The sequence below is a fragment of the Castor canadensis genome, chromosome 7, assembly GCF_047511655.1.
Source record: "Castor canadensis chromosome 7, mCasCan1.hap1v2, whole genome shotgun sequence".
NCBI classification, from domain to species: domain Eukaryota; kingdom Metazoa; phylum Chordata; class Mammalia; order Rodentia; family Castoridae; genus Castor; species Castor canadensis.
The window spans coordinates 161,787,538-161,807,682 of record NC_133392.1 but is presented as its reverse complement, the minus strand read 5'-3'; the positions used below and the strand labels follow the sequence as shown (position 1 = coordinate 161,807,682).

At 58.1% G+C, this 20,145-nt stretch overlaps 1 protein-coding gene across 1 annotated transcript; it reads right to left on the bottom strand.

Moving 5' to 3' along the window:
• Positions 1-851: 851 nt before the first annotated feature.
• Hes5 (hes family bHLH transcription factor 5) lies at positions 852-2,445 on the bottom strand. The gene is made up of 3 exons (XM_020171467.2): positions 2,316-2,445; positions 2,047-2,212; positions 852-1,970 (listed from the first exon to the last, which is right to left on the bottom strand). Exons 1-3 carry the CDS (start codon positions 2,367-2,369, stop codon positions 1,696-1,698), a joined length of 495 nt encoding a protein of 164 aa, XP_020027056.1. The 5' UTR covers positions 2,370-2,445; the 3' UTR covers positions 852-1,695.
• Between the last annotated feature and the right edge of the window lie 17,700 nt (positions 2,446-20,145).

Below are 20,145 nucleotides of genomic sequence, written 5' to 3'. Positions count from 1 at the left end.
AGGGCAGCAGTTGCCTCTCACCAATGATTGGAGAATCACTGATGTATTGCTGTTGTGCAATAAGCATGCAGAATGAATGGGGACTCTGTCTTCTGCTCACCACACCCTGGGGGCTCAGCAGGGACCCCAAGAGGCCACTGGTAGTCACTGGGCTAGTGGACTGGAGTGGTGCCCTGCACAGGTATTCTCTGCAGAATAGACAGAAAAGGACAGGAGGTGGGGGGGAGGGGGACAGAAGTACTGATCAGGAAGGCACAAGAGCAGGTTGGTTCCCATGTCTGTGACTTGTCACTCAGAAAATATGTGGACACACCCAGCTCCTTCCCACTCTTTGAGGAGTCTAGGCATCTGGGAACTGTGGTTCTAGACTCACCCACTGTGCCTGCCTAAAAATAACTGCCCTTTCTGAAGCAAAAGATCACCCCTAGTAGGTTCATGCCAGCACTGCCATGGTTGGCCAGCCTGTGGGGCGGGCACCTGTGGATTAGCCAAGCAAGTACCCTGGGGGCACCTTGGGATAAGTGCTTTAGAGCATGGATGTGGGGGGGCAGTGGCTGGGGGCAAATGCAAATGTTTTCTCCTGTTTGGCCCAGCCAAGTCCATTTTTGTTGTAGCAAGAGATACACTGTGGCCCTTGGTTCTTTTTCAGTGGACAGCTGAAGGTCCTGTAGCTATCACTTTGCTCCCCACCCCTACCCCCACCCGGAACGGGGAACTAGTGAAAAGCTGGGGCAGACACCCAGGTCTCTTCTGCACAGTGAGCCAACAGTTCTGCGGGCCTTTCCCCTTCCTGCCTCTCCTCTGCTACTGTGTCTTTCATCTTCACTTCCCCTCTCTCCCTACTTCCCTCAGTCAGGACCCAGCTCTTCTTCCTGTGTCCAGAGGGTCAATGGCAAGCACCCCTCCCCACCATGGTTTCATAGCATAGTAGGGCCTACACTGGTTCACCCCTGCAGGCCACCCTGTGGCTGCCAAGAACAGATGTGAGGCACAGACAGTGGAGGTCTTGACAGATTTTATTAGATGCTTTCAGAGTAATCCGTGGACTCCCACGTGACTGAGTTTAAATTCTAAGTACAAAGTCGTGCCCACATGCACCCACCCACACGAGAAATCCTTTAAGGATCATAAAGGAGACCCCCACCCTCCCCAAACAGCCCACTATGAGCTCCCACCAGACAACCAAGCCCATGTGACCATACCCATGGTCCTTGGTGTCCATGCAGGCTGAACTACTTTCCTATGAGGATAACACCTGGAGTTCCGCCTTCACAAAAGGCAAGTGTGCCCACAGCACGGCCCGCCTGCGGTGTGCTTGCCCAGCAGCAACGGGCCCTGAAGAAAGTCCTCTACAGGCTGGGGTGCCAGCAGGCAAGCCCCTGACCCTACAAATATCATAGAACCCCGGTGACCGGGGACTTCCCAGAAGTCACTTGCTGAAATGCAAACACAGAACAACCCCAAGGGGTCAGACACTTGGCAGAAGGTGGGCCTTGATTATCCTAAAATGACAACGCCTCTGCACACACATTCTCTGAGAATGACCCTCCTGCTGGCCCGCCAGCCTAGAGAGGGAGCCTTCCGGGGAAGGGTGCGTCCAACCTGGGGCTGGACTGCGGCTGGGAAGGTCTTCCCTACTCGCGAGAGGTACGGGCTCGCCCTCTGGTTCTCGTGGGGCGTCCATCGGTCGCCAGGTCACCAGGGCCGCCAGAGGCCGCAGGCGGGCTGGCGCGCGGCGGCGGAGGCCTTGGCCGAGGAGCGCGCGGGCGGGGGCGCAGCTCCGGGCGCCTGGGGCTCCTTGGCGGGCGCTGCGGGCGCAGCCGGGGGCCGCTGGAAGTGGTAGAGCAGCTTCATCTGCGTGTCGCTGGCGGCGTGCAGCGTCAGGAACTGCACGGCCTCCTGCAGGCACCACGAGTAGCCCTCGCTGTAGTCCTGGTGCAGGCTCTTGGGGCCGGCTGCCGCGGCAAAGGCTGCAGGGAGACAAGGCGGCGTTAAGCCGGGCCCGGGGCTCGGGCGAAGGGGCGAAGCGCGGGGAGCGCGACTCACCTTTGCTGTGCTTCAGGTAGCTGACGGCCATCTCCAGGATGTCGGCCTTCTCCAGTTTGGAGTTGGGCTGGTGCCGCGCGAACTCCTGCTCCAGCAGCAGCTTCAGCTGCTCGATGCTGCTGTTGATGCGGTCCCGGCGCATCTTCTCCACCACCGGCTTTCGCAGCTGCGGGAAGGAGAAGTGTCAGGAGGGCCAGGGCCATGGGGGACCCGACGGCGCGCCGGGGCCACGGGGGACGCGACCGCGCGCCAAGTGGACTGGCACTTACTCGGTTTTTCTCCTTGGGGCTGAGCATCTCCACCGCTACGGTGCTGGGAGCCATGCCTGCCGCGGAGGAGACCAGAGACGAGCGGAGCGGAGCAGGCAGGGCCAGGCGTCCCGGGCTGGCGCGGACACAGCTCCGTGCGCCGGCCCTATATAGGCGCGGACGGCGGCCTGGCGCCTGGGGCCCGGGCGCCGCGGCTGTTCCCACACTCGGCGGCCAATGGCGGCGCGGGCCGCACAAAGGCTCCGGCCCATTAGCGCACGCTAAATTGCCTGTGAATTGGCGCGGGCACAATGGGCGCTCCCCGAGGAGCAGGTGGGCCGCGCGGCACAATGTCCGGGCTGTGGGAACGCGCTTGCCCTCATTAGCATCCCGGGGCCTGATGCTGGGAGCCCCGAGCCTCAATATGCTGCCTTTTCCCAGGCCGCGGGGAGGGGGAGGGGGCAGGAAGGAACGACCCCCCCCCAGCCGCGCCCCTCCTCTCCCCAGCGACTCCCCACTGCTGGCTGGCAGAGGCCACAGGCGCAGATTGGAGAAAGCTGTAGAATTAACAAGTGCAGCGGCTTCCAGGGGAGCGGGCACCCTCCCTGATGGGGACCTGCTGCCCGGGCAAAGGGAACAGAGGGGGCCACACTGTCCTGGAACAGGTGCTCTGTCACCCGTCCACAGATGGAGGGTGAGAGAGGGACTAAGATCTCAGGATCAGCCCTACTGGCCTTTGTTGCCAGTCTCTGGACTGTCACCCGGGACTGGCGACTTCTTTGCAGTTAGAAATAGGCTGGCACACCTCCCTGGCTAGTTTTGGGCAGCTTCAGGGAGCCAGGATATGTGAAATGCCCAGCACCAAGTTCCACACCTAGAAGCCCCCCAGGAGTCCCTGCACCACCCTGGCCCTAGCAGTTTACCAGACAGGGCTGCTGTAGGGTCATCAAGTGCCCTCTGTCCTCTCTCCACCCTAAATCTGGCCTGGAGTCCCACCACAGCATCCCAGAGCAGGAAGCCCCAGCTCCTGTGCGCAGGTGTGGTCACTGCTTATGCGGTGGGAAGTGATGAGTGACAGCACGTCATCCCTCTGCACAGCCTGGGGGCACCTGCAGTTCGTTTTCCTCAAGCATTTTGCCTGTGGGAAGACATGAAATCAGAGTCCACACAGCCCTAGGGTCCCTTGAGAGGAGCTGATAATCTTGACGCCACTGGTGTCTTTGGGGGCCAGTCTTACTCTGGCCACCAGGACCCCCCCCTCCACTCCCCCCACCCCTGGAACAGTCAAATTCCTCTGATTCTCAGCAGCTGGTAGGAGTCCAGTGGTCCTACCAGGACTGAGGGAGAGGGGGCCAGAGCTGCCCCCTAGGAGCAGATTGGGGGCAAGTGGAAGGGAGGACCTCAACCCCAGAGCCAGAGCTGGTCAGAACACTTGGGCCTGAGTTTAAACCCAGGATCTGAGTTCCCAGATGGATGGCAGGCCCATCTGAATGTGGCTGGGAATTTCAGGGCTTATCAAGGATCTGATCAAGATACGTGCTTTACCCCATGTCTTGACATTGACCCACAGCTACGATGAGGTTTGGTGGGCCTGGCATCAGGAGTCCCTCAGCACAAGGAGCCATTGATTACCTGCAGATAGACCTGTCCAGGACAAGGAAAGGCTTGCTTTAAGGCAGCACAGAATGGCCCTGCATGGTCAGCTATTCATTAGGATGGGTGCCCGTACTCACCTGTCTCCCAGACCCCACACCACCCACATCACCCCGAGCTTTGAGCAGATGGGATCCTAGCATGACACTCTGGCCTTTGTTTGATGTAAAAGAGCAGAGGGCACCTTGCAACTCCTGAGATGAGCTTCCAGGCCATAGGCCCATGTCTTGGCCTCCACAGCCCCAAGAGCTGGCAGTGGTTAGCACTGTGGGGATGGGCAGGCGGGCCCCACAGACTGTAAGAAGTGACCCAGTGATGCTCAGTGGAGCTATATTTTTGCAGCCAGCCAGAGAGGTTCGTGCTAGGTGGAAGTCACATTTGGATATGTCCTGGATGTGGGCTTTCTGGGGGACAGCAGGGTGACTTAGTCACCTGTGTGCCAGCCCAAGCCCAGAACTCTGCAGGTTCTTGGCAGAGGGCTCACCAGCCCTGAACCCAGGCTGCCTCTGGCTACGACCTCTGCTGGTTGGAAACAGGTTCTGAACCCACGTGAGTGTGCCCTGATGGCCTGCCTGGCTGCTGGCAGCTGCACCCAGATGTGTGGGGGGCAGTGGCATCCTGGCCAGACCTGCTCTCCCCAGGCCTTGGAGGGGACATTTGACTGGGGCTCTGTCCTGTTCTCCTGGTCTCCTCCCCCAAGCCAGCTCCTGGGCCCAAAGGAGACACGTGCCAGGAGATGTGGTCCAGCCTCCACCCCACCCCAACTGCCCGCCCACCCGTGGTGGGCCAGGAAGGCAGCCTGCTGGGGGTGAGGGTGGTGGGTGGGCCATGGGGGGGGGCTGCTTCCCTCCTCCCCCCCAACCAGAGCAGCTTTGATCCAATTTTCAGTTGTGGGAAATATGAAATGAGTGGGATTAAATCCCAGCCGGATGAAAGACTGGTTCCCTCCCCGAGTGCGGGCCAGATGGCAGCCCAGGCGGCCTCCGAGGCACACGCCTGGCCTTTGTGGGCCATTTAACACTGTGAATGGGGCCAAAGTGTGGGAAACTCGCTGGGCTCCTGGCTCACACCAGCCCACGTGAGTAGCTGGGAGGGGGACGGGGGTGAATGCTGCTTCATGCTGGCGGGCTTTGCCGCGCAAAAGCACTACAGAAGGTGGGGGGGGGGGCACGAACTTGGATCCTCTGCCTTGGCTGCCCCTAGCAGTACAAGGTGGAATGGGAGGTCTTTTCCCCCAGCTGGGCTCTGAGGAGGGAGGGAGTTTGCCATGCCTGCACCTCCCAAAGCCCCCACCTGGAGGGCTCAATAAGTCTGAGGGGCCCACTAGTTGGGGTGGGGGCACTGTCTGGAGTTGACAAGGCCACTCACGTTGAGGCATGGCATTTTGTTGTAGACTTGGGGGGTTCCTGGCAAATCCCACTAGTCTGACATGGTTATGCTGGAATCCACGAATTTAGGACCCAAACCATTTCTACATTAGCCTACATTCTCCCAGACTGACTGCAAAACCCAGAGTTCCCCGGGCAGAGAAGGGGCCTTGGTGAGGGTGGAGAGGCTGCAGGGATTTTGGCTCTAATGGAGGATTTCTGTTTTTTTTTTTAATTGAATTCATGTTTAATAATTATAGGCACTGTGCCCCTGCCCAAAGGAGGATTTCTTGTTGGCCTGACAGCAAACTCTGCAGCACTGTGATAAACAGTTTGACAGGTTCTCAAAAAGTATTTAGACTTTAAAAATGAATGAAAGGAATGAAATAGGTTCAGTTTGGGAGTGGGTGTCAGTGGGAGGGGAGGGCAAAAGGAGAGGTGAACGTGGTCAGAGTACTTTATACACATGTATAAAAACAGAACAATGGAACCTGTTAAGATGTGTTAGGGAGGAGGGGGATGAAGGGAAGTGACAGAGGGGGTAAATTTGATGAGGTTCATCTTATGCATATATGGTAATATCCCAGTGAAACCCCTTTGTACAACTAGTATGTGCAAATAAAAAGGTAAAAACAATTAAACAAAATTAACATTTACCTCATTAAAAAAAAAGTCATAGAATTACCATGTAATCCAGCAATTCCATTTCTGGTCTGTATCCCCAAGAATTGAAAACAGGGACTAAAATAGATATTTCCACTGTCATAACAGTATTATTCACAATAGCCAAGAGAGAGAAGCAACCTAGGGGTTAAAAAAAAAAAAAGAGTCACATATCTATACCATGGAATATTACTCAGCCTTAAAAGAACATGGGAATTCTGACACATACCACAACGCAGATGATCCTGAGGACATTGTGCTGGGGAAAAAGCAGCAAAAAGACAATTCAGTATGACTACCTGAACTACCCAGCCTCTACACCACCTAGACTAGTCACATTCATGGGCATTCATGGACAGAAAGCAGGGTGGCTGCCAGGAGCTGGGGGACAGGGAGGCAGGGCCTCGGTGTTTAAAGGGAGATGAAAATGGGTGATAGTGATGCCTGTGTAACGTTGTGTTCTTAACACTACTGAACGACACTTAAAAATAGGTAAGCATGAGCTAAAGGTGTGGCACCTGCCTAGCAAGCATGAGGTCCTGCGTTCAAGCCCCAGTGCTGCCAAAAACAAGCAAACAACAACAACAAAAAATGGGTACGATGGTTAAGTTTTATGTCATATGCATTTGCCACAATAAAAATAAAGGACTTTTTAGAGAGGGGTCCCAGGGCTCTCCCAGGACTGGTCTGGAAGAGGCATGGCTGCACCTGTCCTGCCTCCTGCTCACATCTGCACTGTCCTGCCCCGCCTGGGTCTGCAGGGCAGCAGTGTACAGCAGTGAGACTGCTGGCTCCCAGGAGGTGCTGGGCTTCCCTGCCCAGCTGCTTCTGGTTCCCAAGGGCTTTCCATGGGCAATGTGGGGGACAGACAGGATAGGGGAGTACAGGAACCAGGCTGGCCTTCTGGGAAAGGAAGGAGGGAAAACCACAGTTGTCTCCCGGTTTTTCCCTCCTCTGATCCAAAAACCCATTGCTTAGGGTTGGTGGGTAGAAACTGCTGGGTTTTGTAGAGAGTCGCACTGCCCAGGAGCTGGGGACAGGAAAGTGGCCCTATTGCATATGGTAGGGACAGCATCGCCCATGTCCTGGTCACTGCAGGCTGTGCAGTGCATAGCTTGTGACTTGCACCCTTGGAGTTGTACCTTGCTGTGGCTCCTGTCCAGGACCCATCCAGCCCTCCATCACTGACCAGCTCACCTGCTGCAAGGAAGCACCCACGTTTCTCCAGGTGGACAAGGTACAGTCACCCCACCTATTAAGGACACTTGGGCAATGGAGTGGGGCAAGTTCCCATGGCTGTGGAGGACCCAGGATCTAGAAGGGGGTCCATCTCTCCTTGGGGCTCTAAACAGGAGCTGCAGTTGAGTGGGTGGGGGTAGTAAAAGCCCCCACGTTACTGCACATCTACAAAGTACCAGGCATGACACAGGATGGTGACTTAGACCAGCAGGCGAGGGGAGCACCTCTGTCCTCAGTTCAGAGTCCAGGGTCTGAGGGTCTCAGAGGTCAAGTGGCCTGCTGAAGCTATGTGTACCATGGATCAGCTAACACGATGAGTCAACACTGTTGAGCACTTACGCACTTTTGTATCATTCTCAATTTAGACTTAACTGTAAGGCCCTTTTATGTGTGTGCTGCCAGCCTAGAGAGATGGGTGAAGGCCTCGGCTGGGATTTGAACTCTCAGTGTTTGCTTTTTCTCCTTTCAGAGCCTTAGAGAAATGTGGAAGTGGCGAGAGAGAAGCTAGGGAGAGAGGGTCCAGGAGCAAATGTGAGTGGCAGTGGCGGTGATTGGGGGAGCTGGTCCCTGGGAGGGGCCGGGCCTTCTGCGGGTGGAGGGATGGCACAGACCTCAGCCCAAGCTCCATCCCGAGGGGCATCCCCTGGGTGCAGGTGAGGGCACCGCATCCACCAATCCCATTAGGAGCCCTTGCTCTATATGGCAGGTGGTTGGTCAGCGGTGACCAACTCGTGGATGAAGGGTGATCACAGTGTGAAGGCGGCCAGTGAGGCTCTAGTGCTTCCCTTTGTCACCAGGGGAAGGTCTCCAGAGAGTGGAGTGTGGGACTGTGAGGCCCCACTCCAGCGTGGGGGTGCTCTGTGGGGGTCAGGAGGAAATCCCTCTGCTTCTGTGGGTACTTCTCCTAGACTAGTGATATCCTGCTAGTTCCCACACCCTCCTCCGCCCTGAGGACCTGGTTCTGGGAATCTCCCCAGATTCCCTTCCTTTGTTCAGCAGAGGCCTGGACACAGAGGCTGAGCAGGGGACAGGCCTGGCTCTTCATTGGGGGTAGGGGAGCACTGAAAAGTGGCGCTGGAGAGGCCCTAACATGTAGGAGGTAACTTTGGGTGCGGGTATGTAGATTGGGCCTATCATGGTGGGCAAAGACAAACACCACCAGCTGGCCAGGAGGTGCACTGGATTGGTGACAGGGCACTCCCAAATATCAACACAGTTTGGGGCGTGAATTTGGTTGTCAGTATTTTCTTAAATGAGCTTGAATAGTTTCAAGTTACTTGAATAGTTTTTAAAGGGGCTCCCCCCTACGTACACATGGAACCCTGACACACGCATGTTTTCAGACATACACACGTGAACATGTTTCTGCTCCTGCAGGTCACTGGGGAGTACGCAGGTATCTGGGAGGGAACGTGAGGCTCTCGTGGGTTTCAGTGGATTTTTTCAGTGAAGAATCCTTGAGGAGGAGAGAAAGAGAGTGACAAGGGGGTCCTAGAAGAGGTTGTTCCAGAGGAGGTCCTTAAAGGGAGTTTCGGTGTCCTAGGCAGGAGTTTCAGGAAGCACTTTCCAGGCGTGGAGTGTTAGGACCCAGGCTGTGAATGAGCTGAGGGAGGACCCACGTCTCCAAGCCTGGCTGAAAGGAGGCTCCTATGGGTGCCCACGTACATGTGCCTGTTTTCGTGCACTTGTGTGTCCACCCGTGTGTGCTTGCCCTTGCATGTGTGCCATGCTTAGCTGTCCTTGGTGAGGGCTGCCATCCCCAGCCCTGCCCTGCTGCTCCCACCTCCCAGAATGCCTGGATCTGCCTAGCCTAGCACTGCTCCCTGCCACCTTTCCCGAGCAGGTGAGCCCTGGGCTCTGCCCCTCCAATGGAACTATCTGGTTGCCACCACCCTCCCCAATGTGACAAAAGACTCTTCCAGGTTCCCAGTAACCCTCAAAGGTAGGAAAGCCTTTCCCTATTTTATCAGTGAAGAAGCTGAGGCCCTGAGGGCAAAGCGACTTGCCCATGGGCCAGCTAGTTGCTGTGACTCCACCTGAGATGCTGCTGGACAGTGTACTGAAGATGACCTTGGGACAGAGTGCAGGCTGCAGGGGAGCCTGGGGAGGGGTCCACTATCCTGGGGGCCTCCTGGTCCATCTCTGTACCCCTGACGTGGAGTGATGTCTCTTGTGTTAGAGAATGGGCTGGAGGCTGCTTTATGGACGCTACTCAGGCCAGTGCTGTGAGGCTAGTGCTCCTGAGCGCCCTGTGTGCAAAATCCTCGGGGGTGGGGGGGCTTTGCTTCTGTGCATCAGCTCTGATCTGAAGACTCCTATCACCACACTCATTGCACAGAGGAGGAAACTGAGACTTTGGGAGGGATGTGGACTGGATTGCTCCCACGGCCCCGTGTAGGGCCAGCCTCCCCAATTCTGTCTTGTAGCTGTTCCCCCAACTAGGAGTTCTCCAGATTGAGATTGCAGGCAGCTGCTGAAATCACCACCCTGGGGCCTCCACTTCCCCTTCCAGACCTGCTGTGATCTCCAGGACTTTGAGGGCCACAGGCTTGCATGCAACAGCAGCCTGACTGTTTTCAAGCTCAGCTTGTAAACACAACTGCCCTCCCACAGGAGACAGAGCTGGGGTGCAGAGCCTGAGAGGAGCTGGACCTTGCCAGGTTGCTCCACAAGTAGGTTTATGTTGGGAAGACCCCAGGGACAGGCAGTGGGGTGGAGAGCAAGGGAAGGCTGAGGGTGGGTCCAGGCCAAGAATGGGCTTTCTCACACAGACTGTTGCTGGGCCTTCTGGAGCCTGTTTAACTGTCTGTAAGACAGGCTTTCACTTGGGCTCATTCGACTCCCCAGCAACCCTCAGAGGCAGGAAAGTCTACCCCTTCCTTCAACTGGCTCTAAGTTGAAAGAAGTGAGATGCCCCCTGGGGGGGCTGAGGAGGTTGGGCCTTGCTGAGAACTGCATCCTCCTCTACTTGACCATCCAGGCATCTGGCCCAGAAAGAGTGTTCTCAGCTGGGGCTGCCTGCCCTCTGCATCCAAACAGGTATTCCAGTCTCTGCACTGCACAGCACTTAACCAGGGCCACTGGGTCAGGACTGTGCCCATCTCCTACCCTCAGGACAACCTGATCTGTGAGGGTGGGGAGCCACGGGGACTGAGTAGGAAAAGTCCTTGTGTAAGAACAGGCATGGCATGGCTGCAGTGTGCCATTTCCAAGGCCACCTTGGCGGGATCTGGTCGCTGTAGGTCAAAAACTTCCCACTGTGCTTGTGGGATTCAAGAGACCTTGGACCCTTCTCCCTGAAATGGCTTTTGGATGGTCTTTTAGCTTTGAATTCCAGTCTCAGCTCTGGATTACCCAATGTCCCTGGGGGCTTTGGTGAGAGGGACAAAGATGGTTGCCCACCTGGAGGGTGCTCTGTCCATACAGCGGAGCAACTGCATCCGATTAAGATGAGGCTCTTCCCTCGTGGACCTGTGACTGGGCAGAGTCCCATCAGCAGCCCCAACCCAAGAGCCAAGCACGGAAGGCAGTCATGGAGAGAAGGTGAGGGCACAGCAACAGCCCTCTGGCCCCTCCCTCCTGGGCCTGGGGACTCCAGGGGTGTGTGTGGGGGAGGGGAGCTGGCACCTTCACACTGGCCACAGTCCTATCCAGGACATGGGTGGCTGTGAGGTTGGGACCCATGCTCCCGGGGTCCCATGAGGGAGCACTGCAACCCGGAGTCCCAGGCTGGACTTGAGGACCCGCAGCTTTGCCACGAATTCAGGCCCCATGTTCCCAGGAGGACTGCGCTCCAGTCCCCGGAGCGCAGACGCAGGCTCCACCAACCCCAGCCTGGCGGGACTCAGTTCCCCCCCCGCGGAAAGCCGGGATGCTGCGGTGGCCCTGGGGGCCTACGGGGTGGGCTGGCGGCGCGCGGAGTGGGCGGTGGGAAAGCCGGGGGCCCGCGCTCTCACGGCGCAGGGATTAGGGCCGCCCGGCCCACGTGGCCGCGCTCTGCCCGCCCGCCCCCCGCGCGCAGGGGCAGGGCCGGGTCGCCGTCCCAAGCTGGTTAAAAACCCCGCGGTGTCAGAGAGCAGCTCGTTCCCAACTTCTGAAAGGCAGACGAGCCCTTTATTGCTCTATTATAACGCGGAGCCAGATGGTCTTTTGGGAGTTGCCTCCCCCGCGCCTCCCCGCCGCCGCCCCCATTCATTCGGAGGCAGGCCCCGGCACTAATGCCGCGGGGGGCCCCGGCACTAATGCCGCGGGGGGCCCCGGCACGCTTCCCGCGCCGCCGCCGCCGCCGCCGCAGTGTGGGAACCGCCCGCCCGCCAGCGGGACGCACGGCCACGCGGCCGCGTCCACCCGCCGCCCAGGGGACTCCGCCAGCCAGGGGGCGGGACGAGGACCGGGCCACCAGGGCCAGGAGAGACCCACCCGGTCCCTGGCTCTCGGAGCGGGGCGGGGAGGCCTGGGCGTCTCCCCTGCTGTGTGTCCTTCACCCTGCCGCTGAAACGTGGGGACAGAGAGGGTGGGGGCCTAGACAGGTTTGGGAGCGCCTTGATTGATGTCTGTACAGCGTCTAGCTTGCAGGGGTGAGCACCAGGGCCCCTCTCTGGTTTTGTATTCACCGCCCCCACACACACACCAAGAATGGCTTTTACATCTTAAAATAACAAACATCCAAAGAAGAATGTTTCATGACATGAAATTCAAATGTCAGCGTCCAAAAACACAGTCTTGTTGGAGCAGTGTGGTCCTGCGTTTACCATTGGGGCAGCTTTTCTGATAGAGGAGAAGGTAGGCAGGGTGCCAGCTGTGCACTCCTGGACTAGAAAAGGTATCAATGACCACCCCCCCCCCCCGGCCTTTATTTTTATTTTTGGCGGCACTGGGGTTTGAACTCAGAGCTTCATGCTTGCTTGGCAAGTACTCCTACCACTTAAACCACTCCTCCATCCCTTAATGGCCCTTTACACAGAACAGCAGGTGGAATGTCTGAGCTGTCGGCTGTGCTCCTTGTTGTATGCTGCCCCCCAGGCCAAAGAAAGCTGCCTGCTCCCCTTCCTTGGCTGGCATAGGACCTTCCCTCCTGGAAAGTTCCCACCAGTGATCTTACCTCTAGAGGCCCAACATCATCACACCCACAGGACAGACAGGCAAATTGAGGGCCAGAAGATTTCAAGGACAAGCTGTCCGTTGGTGGTCAAGGCCAGACTGGACCCTGAGTTAGGGCAGGTGGGGCTCGGGCAGCCTCAGCCCTGGCAGAAAGGATGGAGAGTGGGGTCCTGTGTTGTCCCTGCATTGCTCACCTGGCCCTTGCATCAGTCACGTGCACTTCTCCTGGGGCCTGGAGAGTAAGGGGGTCTGTGCCCCCAGAGTAAGGGGATGCTCTTCTCTTCTGCAGCTGGAGAGACCAACCTTGTCTAGAAAATACCCAGCTCCCCTTCCCCAGCTAGACTGGCTGGGTCACCCATCCACTCCCTACTCCCGTGAACCCCAGCTTCCAGCTGGCTGGCTTAGCTGATCTTTAACAAACTCCCCAGCCTGGCTCAGTCACAGGGGCTCCCTAAACAAACACAGAGGAGAGAAGAATCCAGAGTGAGCAGTAGCCAGCAGGCATCAACAGAGCTTTGTGGATGCAGTTAACAACTGTACCTGAACTTGAGGCCAAAGAGGACTGAGGGCCGTGTGGGGGCTGGGGTCTTACTAGGCTATGCCTGGGGTCTCCTGGGGTGGATCAGTTACCTCAGCCTCCCTGGAGTAGGGGCTGACGGCCCATTGCAACTCTGTGACTCTGGGATTGGAAGTCCCTTTCTCACCCAACTGGCCTGCGGAGTGTTGTAATTCTGCCCCCCCGCCCAACCCCAAATGCTCTTGGTTTTGTTGGCCAACTGCCAACATCTGGTGATGATGGAGAGGAGGCAGAACCTCAGCTCTGTGGACACAGTCCAGTGGAGGTGGGGAGGACCCTCTGCGGCCATAAGCCCTGCCATCCAGCTGTTGGGGGAACCTGAGAGATTACAGATAGGGGATTCAGGCCCCCCATGCCTGCAATGAGCACTTCTAGGAGACCGATCTCCTTGTCCCTCCCCTGACACCCGCAGTGCTGTTGCCCCAGCTCCATCCCAGGGTGTCCACCCTTCATCTACTCTTCCCTTTGGGGCACAGCATCAACTGGGGCTACAATTCCACCCCCGCATTACAGCTGGTCAGTCAGGTCAGCTGTCAGGGGCAGGGGGCTTCCAGCCCTGTGAGGGCGCCACCTTGCTGAAGCTCAAGGAAAGCCAGAAGACAGGACCCACACCTATGGCCAGAGCCACACCTGGTACTTCCTACAGCCACAGGCAGGGGGAGGGGGTCGAGGAGGGAGGGGCGTGTGGTATCTCCTGGGACCTGGCTCACAGATGGAGGGAGGAGGGAGTGAGAGGCTCAGTGGCACTCTGGGATCTTAGGAGGAGGCAAGTCAAGCTGTCCACCCCCAGCAGGCCAATAACCACCTGCTTTATTAAGTGGCTACTACTGTGTACCAGGCACAGTGCCAAGAGCTCTGCTTTAGGGCCTGGCTTTGGGTTGTGAAAAAGATGGATGAGAGCACTGGGCAGAGGAGGGCCTCTGAATCTTTTTGGTTGCTCCTGAAGTCTGGCAGTGACCTCATCTTTAATGACCTGTCTTACCCCAGGACCGGGATGGGTCCTGGGAAGAAGTGGTCACCTAGTGAACCACTTCTTCTGGGAAGAAGTGGACACCTAGTTGGTCACCATTCTCTGGCTTTGAAGGTACTTCAGCGGGTTTTGGGGCAGTCGCTGCACCCTACCCACTGGGCAGCCTGCCCCACCCTGGAACGACCCCTAGAGGAAGCCAGCAGCCCCCGTCAGCACCTGCCCCCGACCCCACCTTGGGCCCTGATTCTCTGTGTGAGGTGGGGAGGGGGAAGCCAAGGTGTGTGATGACTGTGACCTTGGAGACTGGTCAGTCCAAGGCCACATGGTGAGGCCCCGGGGGTGAAGGGCACAGAGGCTGCGGGCTGCCAGGGCTGCCAGTCCTGGCTCTATGCTTTTCCAGGCAGCCTTCCCCCTCCCTGGACTGAAGGGAATTTGGGCGGGAGGCCTGTTCCCGGTGGGTTCCCACACCCCGCCCCCCATGGTGGACATTCATTTTGCACAAAAGGCGCGTGCGCGGCAACAAACTCATTCGACACGGGGCCTCCTGGGCTTTGTGTGTTGAGCTCCAGGCCCCAGAGGCCATCTGGGGAGCAGTCCTCCCAGCGGGCGGCGTGGGGGCTCCCCCCAGGCGGCCTTTGAGGCCCCGGGAAGAAGCAGCAGCTCCCGGGTAACTGCTCTGGAAGGCCACACATCACATCTGGCCTTCCAGCGCCTTCCTGTTCCCACAGTCCCTGTGTCCCCCACATGCACTGGCCCTGGTGTGCTATGTGTGAGGACGGCCCTAATGGGGAGACCTGCCTCACGGCCTCACCCCAGCAGAGTCTAGCAGGCAGGGCTGTAGGCACAGGGTTCAAAGCTACCATGTGCTGGACTGTCTGGGCCTCAGTTTCCTCATCTGTGGCATGGGGCTGATGACACCCAGACCAGGACGCCCTGACGATGCACAGTTGGTAGGAGCAAAGCCTTCAGACTGGCTTTGGTGAGCCAGTACTGGGGCTTCTGCCTCCCCCTCTTCGTTTGGTTCCCTGTCTGAGTTCTGGACTAATGGGCTCTCAGTCAGGCAACTGGGCGTGGTCCTGCTGTCCTTGCAGGACACTGAGCTAGGAGAAGACATGTCTTCTGAACAGCTTGTATGTAGCCTCCAGTCCTGAGTGCCCCAAGTTGGCCTTCGGCCCTGGGCCTGCCTTGGCTCTGTCCAGCCTTGGGCACACAGTGTTGGGAGGAGGATGGAGGACTCAGGCTCAAGCAAGCCCTTTTGCTGACCCCTCACCCTCCCCTAGGACCAGAGCCTGGAGAGTGAAGGGGGACTGGGGCTCCCTGACAGCCCTGCCTGTGATGCAGGGTGTGGGGATGGTGATGGGTGGGCATTTCTTAGTCTGGGTGGCTAGACTGGTGGCACAGGGAGTGGGGTGTTTGAGAGTCTCTCCACTCAGCAGACCCTTTCTGGCCAAAGGATTTCTGGGGCTCGATGGACAGACCCTCTGTGGTGGTGCCCCTGCCCCCAACCTTGCTGGGGAGGTGGTCCCCGAGAGGGTGTCCTGCGGGCCCAGAGATAATCCCTGCTTTGAGAGGCTGTGAGAGGCTGGCCCGGGGACTTTCCCACAGCCTCACATAAAGGGCCAGGCGCCAGCTGCTCTCCCACAAAAGACACCCGGCCATTCAGGGACTGGAGACAGGCGGGGCCAGAACAGCAGCAGCACAGCCTACCTGGCCACCCCCAAGCCAGACTGAGTCACCAGGGAGGTGCCTCCCTGCTGGCCATCAAGAGACCAGAAGGTTCCAGAGCTGGGACCTAGGAATAGTCCTTGAGCAGCACCTAGGCCAGTTACCCCACCCCTTTTGCCCAAGACTGACACTGTTCCTGGCCCTGTCATTCACCCTGGGGGCCAGGGCAAAGGACTCCCAGGAAGACCCTGCACACCCCCACCACTGTGCCTGGCATGGTGCCTCTGCCATTGGCTGCCCCATTCCCCCTCCTTCTGCCACACGTCCTGCAGAGACTCACACTGGCTGGCACTTCCTTGCTCTCTGGCTTGCCATCCTGTTCTTACTCCTGCCACTCACTTCCACCTCCACCCGCCCCCCCCCCCCCCCCCCGCCAGCAGCTTATGCCGCTACTCAGTGCAAGGGACCTAATGTCCTTGTAGTGTAAGGACCAGCCTGGAGGAGGAGGGAGGCACTGGGGGCTTCCTGGAGGTGGCCATTGGAGCCTGACTATCAGAAGGTGCTGGAGAAAGATGGGGGCCTCTGGGAGTAGCAGCCCTGACATTTCATTTTTGGGGCAGCCCCTGAAGTCACTTTTATCATCCACGGAGGACTGCTAGGTCCCAGCATGTCCTTGGGCTGAGGATGCCTCCGGCGGGGGTGGGGGAGGAAAGACCAGTCAGATGCGAGGAGCTGGGGAGGTTCCAAGGAAGGACAGAGTATGGGCCCTGAGGACAGGTCAGGTGGCTACACTGTGGCCCAGGAGACACTTGGCCTGTGTCTTTCCTGCAGAGAGTTGGGCACAGGGGAGGAGTGGTTCTGGATGCCATACCTAGGGATGAGCATGTCCCCTAGGGGTGGCCATGTCCCCTGGCTGCTTTGCCTGGGCTGACTGTTAGACTGCTAGGACTCCCTGTGGGGCTCTGAGCTCAAGGACCAGACTATGGGGCAGGGAGCCTCCCAGCCAGTGACCCATGTGTCCCTCAGCCGTCTGCCCAGTCCCCCACCTGCAGGGGGCTGGGGTGTATCATAATCCCCAGGGGGGGATTTTGTCTAGCTCTGGTCATTGATTGGCTGCTGAGCGTGGGAAAGCTTCTGTGCCCCCCCCTCCCCCGACTCTGGCCACATAAAGGCACAGCCACCTCTGGCCTCCACAGCTGCTGCTCTTCCACCCAGTGTGCCAGGTCTGAGGTCCCCAGAGTGAAGAGCGGGATCCTGTGTAGCAGCAGCTCAGGGTATGACTGGGTTTGGGCAGTGTCCGGGGCACTCCATTGCCAGCCTGCTGCCTCAGCTGTTGGAGAAGATCACGTGATACAGCCCAGCTAGACCCTGGGATCCAGAAGCAGCATCCCTGGTGAGCACCGTGCCTGGCCGGGGGGGTGGGGTAGGGGTGGCGGGGGGAAGGTGGGCAGGTGGCTTGTTGCACAGGCCTCCGGCTTCCCCCTGCTCCCGAATCCGCCCACCGGCTCCCCTCCCCTCACTCTCTGCAGCCCGACCTCCCCACCAGGTGCTGCAAACTCCAGGATGGATTTTGAAAAGGCCTGGCGATGCTTTTGCACGTCCTCCCGGCTGCCTCCCCGCACCAAGCGTGGACCAAGCTGAAGAGCATCTTGCCGAAGAGAACACTGCTGCTGCCCAAGAACTGTGCCCTGGAGCAGCCCCACAGGGGCCCTGGGTGGCGACCTGGTGGCCGCTGTGCCTGCAATCAGAGCAGAGGGCCCAGGTCGACAGAGGCATGGCTCCTCTCACTGTGGGAGTTGTGTGTTCTCTCCTACTTCCCACACGGAGCAGGAGCTGAGCCTTGCGTCCTGTGGACGAGTGGGACACTGGAGTCCCTCCTAGTTTCATATTGAAGGAAGGGGCCCTGGGGACATAGATTTTGTATGATATAGAAGTTTTACACTGTCTAGATAGTCCATGGCAGGGGGAGCTGGGCCAGTACCTCATAATGGGACAGGTGTGTGGGGAGAGCCTGCAAGGCCTCCCAGCCAGGCCAGGAGGTAAATCCTGCTCCTTCCAGGCTGGGAAGGGGCTCCATGCTTTATGTTGAAGCAGACTGGGGTGGGCAAATGTACTGGACAATGCTGGGGGTGCCCCCTGGCGTGTGTGTGTGGCCCCTGCGGTGTATCCCTCGGGCAATGGTGGATGTTTGTGGGGTGCATGCTGTGTGTGCTTCAGATTGGAGCACTGTGGAGTCTGAATAAAGGTGTTGGTCTGCAGCCTGTGCTTGAGTCTCTGTCCCCAAAGCTGACTGCAGCTATCGAGATGCTCCCACCTAGTTATGGTCAGGGAGGCCCTATGCCAAGGGCTTCCTGGGCTGGACTTTTGCCCTGCTGACCTTTTTCTTGGTGCTGTGATCAAGGCCCTGTTCACTCTCCTGGACCTTGATGACTGGGAAGACTCTGAGGGCTGTTCTGAGTCTGGACAGATCCTTCTCACCCCAGGGCAAGTTGGGGATGCTGGTTTTCCCGGCACCCCCAAGAGCAGTGATGGGTGCGAGCTGCCCAGGATGTCCCCTTCAAGACTCTGGAAGCACACCATCATTAGCCCCATTTCAGAAGCAAGGGTCCTGCAGACTTGGGGACCTTGTCAGGGACACATAGGGAGTGAGGGGACCTGGAGCCCCTCAGAAGTGGGCTGGATTCTCACCTCCATCTAACTCTGCCATGGCTGCCCCTCAACCACTGTGTCTCTGATAAACACTGCTTTCTCCCTGACCCAGCCTCGAATCCCTCACTGAGCACCAGGATCAGGAGGGAGGAGAGCCCTGTAATTTTCCTACGAGAGGGACAGCATTGTCAGAGGACTGCAACCAGTGCAGCCCTACCCAGGAGACACTGGGGCATAGGGCTGCCTGGGCAGAGGGAGCTCAGGACTGAGGTTTTGCTGCCCCCTAGTGGCTTCCACTTGCCCAATGGAGAAGTCCTGGCCATGCCACCTCCGGCTTGGAGGAAGGAAAGGGGTCTGGGGTCTCCCACCCTGAAGCTGTAGCTGTTAGGGTGAACCCCAGGTGTGTGTGTGTCGTGGGGAGGGGGTAGAGAGGCAGGTCCAACCCAGTCGTGGCACTGCCTGCTCCCAACTGCCACCAGGGGCTGAATTTCAGCACCTGAGAATGGTGAAAGGATTAAAAAAGCCAGGCCTGGGCGGGCCTTTCTGAAGTTTCTGGGAAGTTGAGACCCGAACGGGAAGTCACCTGTCTGGGGAACTCCCTGCCCCGGTGGCTGTCCCCACAGTGCTAGTCATGACCTGGCTAGAGGCCCACAGACTTGGCGGGAAGTAGAAGTCCTTGTTTTTTTTTCTACAGAGAGAGACAGGTCGGCAGTGGGCAGAGACCTGAGCAGTTGCTAGCAGCCTTACTGCTGTCCCTGAAACTTCTGTGCCTGGTGTGGCTCCAGCCTGGGGGACTGAGCTGCTCCTGAATTAATGAGGCTCCCCTATCTGCTCCCCACTTCATTGAGGTTATGGCTACCCTACCCCTGGCTTCCCAGGGAGGGGATAGCCTGATGCCCATCCTGTATCTCATTGTCCAGCACACAGTAGATATTTCATAAATGTGGGCTAACAGAGCAGGACCCATGGGGCCTAAGGAGCCCTGGATTCGGGGTGACAGGCCTCCCGCTTCCCACGGGAGGCAGAGACTCTTTACACAGCAACCAGTGTCTAGTGCCCTTCCCTTCATGTCCGTCTCCCAGTCCAGGCCTGACTGGGGCCTCTGCCCAGGGGCAGATAGTGGCTGTGGCTGGGCCCTGTAGGGTCTTCTTCCACCCTGTGCTTTAATGGTTATTGGGGAAGTGGGTCAGGTGGCTGTCATCAGATGGTCCCAAGGAGGGCACCTGACTTCTGCAGCAATACTGGAGGGCTTTGGCCACATGCCTTGTTTGAGGGCAGTCTGAGGGGTGAAGTCGAAAGACCTTATAGGGTCAGAGAAAGCAAGCCTGAGGATAATCACTGGGTAATAAGGAAGAGCGAGGAGTAGCCTACAGATTGGGAAGACCCTGCCTCTCTCCAGGCTCAGGCACCTCGACTGAAGTCATTGTCACACGGGGCCAGTATGCTCAGACACGCCGTCTGGGTGCTCTGCTCCATGTCACATGGGTCTGTTGCTCAGACACACTGTCTCTGGGCCCTGCCGCATGTCACACGGGGTCTGGGCCATCTCAGGGTTCTCTCCATCTCACACAGGACCCATTGTGCACAGACATGCCTGGCTCAGGCGTTCTGTTCCTTGCTCTGGAAGTGCTGGACATGCTTGGGGATTCATCTCTCAGGGGGACATGAGGATGGCCTTGGTGGGCTGGGCAGGCCCAGGTGAGCCACTGGCATGTCACTTAGCCTTGGAGCTGGAGCAAGGGGTATGGGACCAAACCATTCCCTAGGTACCCCTTGCTGGACTCCTCCAACTCAGTTTATAACAGATGGACTCAGCAGTGTCCAGCACGTTACATTTTGAATGTTCTGAAGTCCACTGCTCACTCTGTGCCCACTCTGCTGTGGTGGGAGTTCATGGGGGAGCATGGAGGCCAGCCCTGGAGCTGGACTCAGTCCCAACTCAGTGCTGCTGTGTCTGTGGGCCCTGGG